Source organism: Haliotis asinina, chromosome 9 (assembly GCF_037392515.1).
Source record: "Haliotis asinina isolate JCU_RB_2024 chromosome 9, JCU_Hal_asi_v2, whole genome shotgun sequence".
Taxonomy (NCBI): Eukaryota; Metazoa; Mollusca; class Gastropoda; order Lepetellida; family Haliotidae; genus Haliotis; species Haliotis asinina.
The window spans coordinates 48,435,554-48,439,072 of NC_090288.1; the positions used below are offsets into that span (position 1 = coordinate 48,435,554).

At 39.6% G+C, this 3,519-nt stretch overlaps 1 protein-coding gene across 1 annotated transcript; it reads right to left on the reverse strand.

Moving 5' to 3' along the window:
* Positions 1-640: 640 nt before the first annotated feature.
* LOC137296765 (uncharacterized) lies at positions 641-2,684 on the reverse strand. The gene is made up of 3 exons (XM_067828611.1): positions 2,651-2,684; positions 1,847-1,920; positions 641-844 (listed from the first exon to the last, which is right to left on the reverse strand). Exons 1-3 carry the CDS (start codon positions 2,682-2,684, stop codon positions 641-643), a joined length of 312 nt encoding a protein of 103 aa, XP_067684712.1.
* Between the last annotated feature and the right edge of the window lie 835 nt (positions 2,685-3,519).

The window sequence follows — 3,519 nt, forward strand, 5'->3', positions numbered from 1 at the left end:
ACGATCGCACTGATTCACCAAGTAAAACAATCCATTCAGTTGCTTCTTATGGCATATAAGTGTTCTCGCGTTGAAAGTTCACGGTGTTTACTGGTAACGAGATATGAGAAATCTCATTTTCAGAGTGCCTCTTACGACAAATAACTGTAACAAGGTAGAAACAATTAATCTGGAATTACCCGTCGACAAATCGTTAACAGCGAGTGTGTTATCCAGTCTGCGGTGTTCTAGGGAGGAACTATATGCGGGTAATACCTAAACGTACTCAGATGTTTTTTGTGTGGAGGAAAAATTAAGGAATGCCCAACAAATATGTAATTAATAATTATGTACTATTCGAAGGAGGTGGGAGATACTGGGATTATGTATGGAGGTTGAATATTTTACACACAATTATTTTTTCTTGAAACTGAAAATCCCAGCTCCCATCAGTATTCTACATCAGAATATCAATCTGTAACACGCGAATATATACGACGTTTTCGAAGCAGCAGGGTACACTATTAAGCGATTTTAATTCACGTATGAAACAATAAGCATATTATAGCCCAAATTAGAGCCCAAATAGTCCAAATGGTTTGTCCGAAAGGTCCAAAAACTATCAGTTCACACAACAGAGACACAGCACACACATCCAAGTCTATCTCTGTGTGAAGAAACTCTGGAACATGCGTTTCACACAAGACACAAGGACAGCCGAGCACGACTGGGGCTGTTGGGATTCTTCACCAAGATGCATCTCCACAACTTGAGGACGGGCTCTGGAGGCAGGGACGGGGAGGGAGGTCAGGGGGTCAGGCAGGGAGTAGAGTGGGTTGACGGTGATGGTGAAGACACCGGGGCGCTTACAGAGAGGGAAATAGAATTGGTTCAATCATTGAAACCAGTCACGGTGCTTATCGATAGTTTATACCAAATAGCGCGTATTAAAACACATGAAAATTTCGACATCTGTACTACGTTGTATCAAGATATGCAAGCCACCTCCTCACAATCATGAATATGAAACTCCTAAAAATTGTACTCCTCTGTCCATTGTATTGTTATCATCATATGATATTAGAGTCTATGTTTCTGAAGCAATGGTAAAATAATGCTAGTCATTTTCATTGTATTCGCTGTCCTAAAAATCACAAAAATCTTATACACTATTCCTTACGTTGCTTTACAAACACGTGTTGTGCGATCTTAGCTAAAGGCATGGTACAAAGAATTTCTTTGTGGTAGGAAACAATGTTTCTAGCTTGCGGTGGGAAGAACGCTTTGGGGGGTCACTCGAAAATTTCAAAAACTGCTGAACAGCTGTGAATCTACATGGATATACATGTATATGATATAGGTTGATTATTTCAAGTTTGACGAACCAGAAATTTGGTAGGGAATCCAAGATTATTATATATGTCAGTATGTGATGCTTTGCAGGGGTTCAAAATTTGTTGCAAAAGCCACTTGCCACAGGGCAAGTGACTTTAAGAAAGTAACTTTCATTGCGACGTTTAATGGCTACGTTTAGAGCAGATATGAACAGAAATGTAAGTTTATTTTCACTTTGAAACCATAAGTGGAAATCTTCTAGTAGCCCACGGACAAGTAAGACATCATCATTTTATCGTCCGAAATGAAAATTGACTAGCCCCGGGCGTCGGGCGATGGTATTTTTGAACCCCTGCTTTATGACACTGTTACACTTTGTTATAGTACATTGTGACTAAACCATCATCTTTTTCTTGATACATTTATAAGATTCCATATTTACGTCAATAAAATGGATAGTACTCCATATCTTGTATTGTTAATTCTAAAGAATACGACACATTCCATCAACATGAACCTATAGATGACCTACAGGATCAGGGACTAGGAGAGTCTGGTGGGAGACAGGGGCCTGGTAGGTCCTAAACCTGTGGAGGTCTTCCACAGCTGGAATGGAATAAATAGAAATATATGCACATATCAGGGATCACTTCTGGAGCAAATGGTCAAGTGAATGGGGGAAATTTCTTCCTTAATCTGGATGGGATTTTCAGAAGAAATTATTGGACATTGCTATAGAATTACATAGTGTAAGCACGCAAAAGTGGTGGGAAGTTCTTGTCATGTTAAATTTGTATGGTATATTTTGTATTATAGTGGTAAAAATCCCCAAAATAACAGATATAGACTGAGAGTATTGGAAGAATGGTGATTATGTTATGCTGTTCTATAATGTACACTTTAAGTTTTCCCTGAAACTTAGTTACATTGACACTAGATCTCATATTAGCCAGAGGACATGCATCTGCATACGTCTTAACTTAATCCCTAATAAGGTTTGATATAGAGAAATGATAACAAAAAATCAATTCGCTGAGATACATCAACAAGGGGTCTCCTGCCTGCTGAAATGAAAATGGGTGGAATTCACATCCATCTACATCATTTTCTCACAAAAACAAATCAGATACAAGATACACACTGGTGCGTGAAACTATACAAGGGACTGGCGAAGTACATAAACGTTCTGTTAATGAGTCTGTCAGTAACTTATTATTTTCGATTCTTCATGACACGATTCGACATTGGATTGGATTACATGTGGGCATCTAGTTGAAACCTACGAAATACACATAAAAAGCAAAATTTATTTAATTCAGACACCACGACAAGATACCTTGATGAGGGACAAACGCAACAGAGGCATACATTCTGCAGAACGTTAGATACGTGCGGACAAAAGAACAAAATGTCAACACAGACGTGGAATCAAAGTGCAGTAGCAACAACCAATATGGCGTTGTTTGTGTATAACGGTGTCCATGGAGATCCGTCAGCGACCGATGCATCTCGGCGCTTTCCGTAAACTGGGCCGCATACTCTTATTCCATAATGTTTTGACTGGTCCACACCATCTGTTGTGCAGCCGCAAGCGAAGGGTAGACCACCAGCAAGTGCTGTGTATGGCATTCAGCTGTAAAACTGGGTGCCGAAATCCTCCGTCGCGCTAGGAGATTCGTAAGCCTATGATAAACTGTGGACACTGTTTTACAGATGAATGCCATAGATTTCCCCACTCCACAAACTGATTGTGTCAAATATGCCATTGTGGTATTAAAACGGCAGTCGGGAATGCATGTGGTTAGATTATAATTTGGATGATTTAATATATCATCTACCCTAAGGCGGTTTCAACATGAATAATGACCACTGACACGGAAACCTATATGGAACGTGAACGGACCTTCGTCGGTACATATACTGTATAAAGAAATAGAGGAAACTCGTTAAGGAGTTTGAACTTTCAATACTGTAAGCTTCCAGTGATAGTTGTATGATAATAATGGTAGAATTGGGCATCCATTGCCTGTCCACTACGTCAAAGGATGTTATGACTCCTACCACGTTAGAAAACGAAGGCAAGAGATTTGTAATTTATAGCTGACGTTTTCAGATGAATAGTATGTAGTAGCACCACGATATATCAAACATTCATTTACACGTCGTACCAATCTGGTTTCGAGGCTCCCAATGGCGACTGATGGC

Bases quoted from the DNA above. Each gene is read 5' to 3' on its own strand.
- LOC137296765 (XM_067828611.1), bottom strand. From the start codon at position 2,684: ATGTATGCCTCTGTTGCGTTTGTCCCTCATCAAG. The intron at 1,921-2,650 runs GTATCTTGTCGT...ATTCCATTCCAG, and splicing joins TGCGTTTGTCCCTCATCAAG to CTGTGGAAGACCTCCACAGG. The intron at 845-1,846 runs GTAGGTCATCTA...CCTCTCTGTAAG, and splicing joins CTCTCCTAGTCCCTGATCCT to CGCCCCGGTGTCTTCACCAT.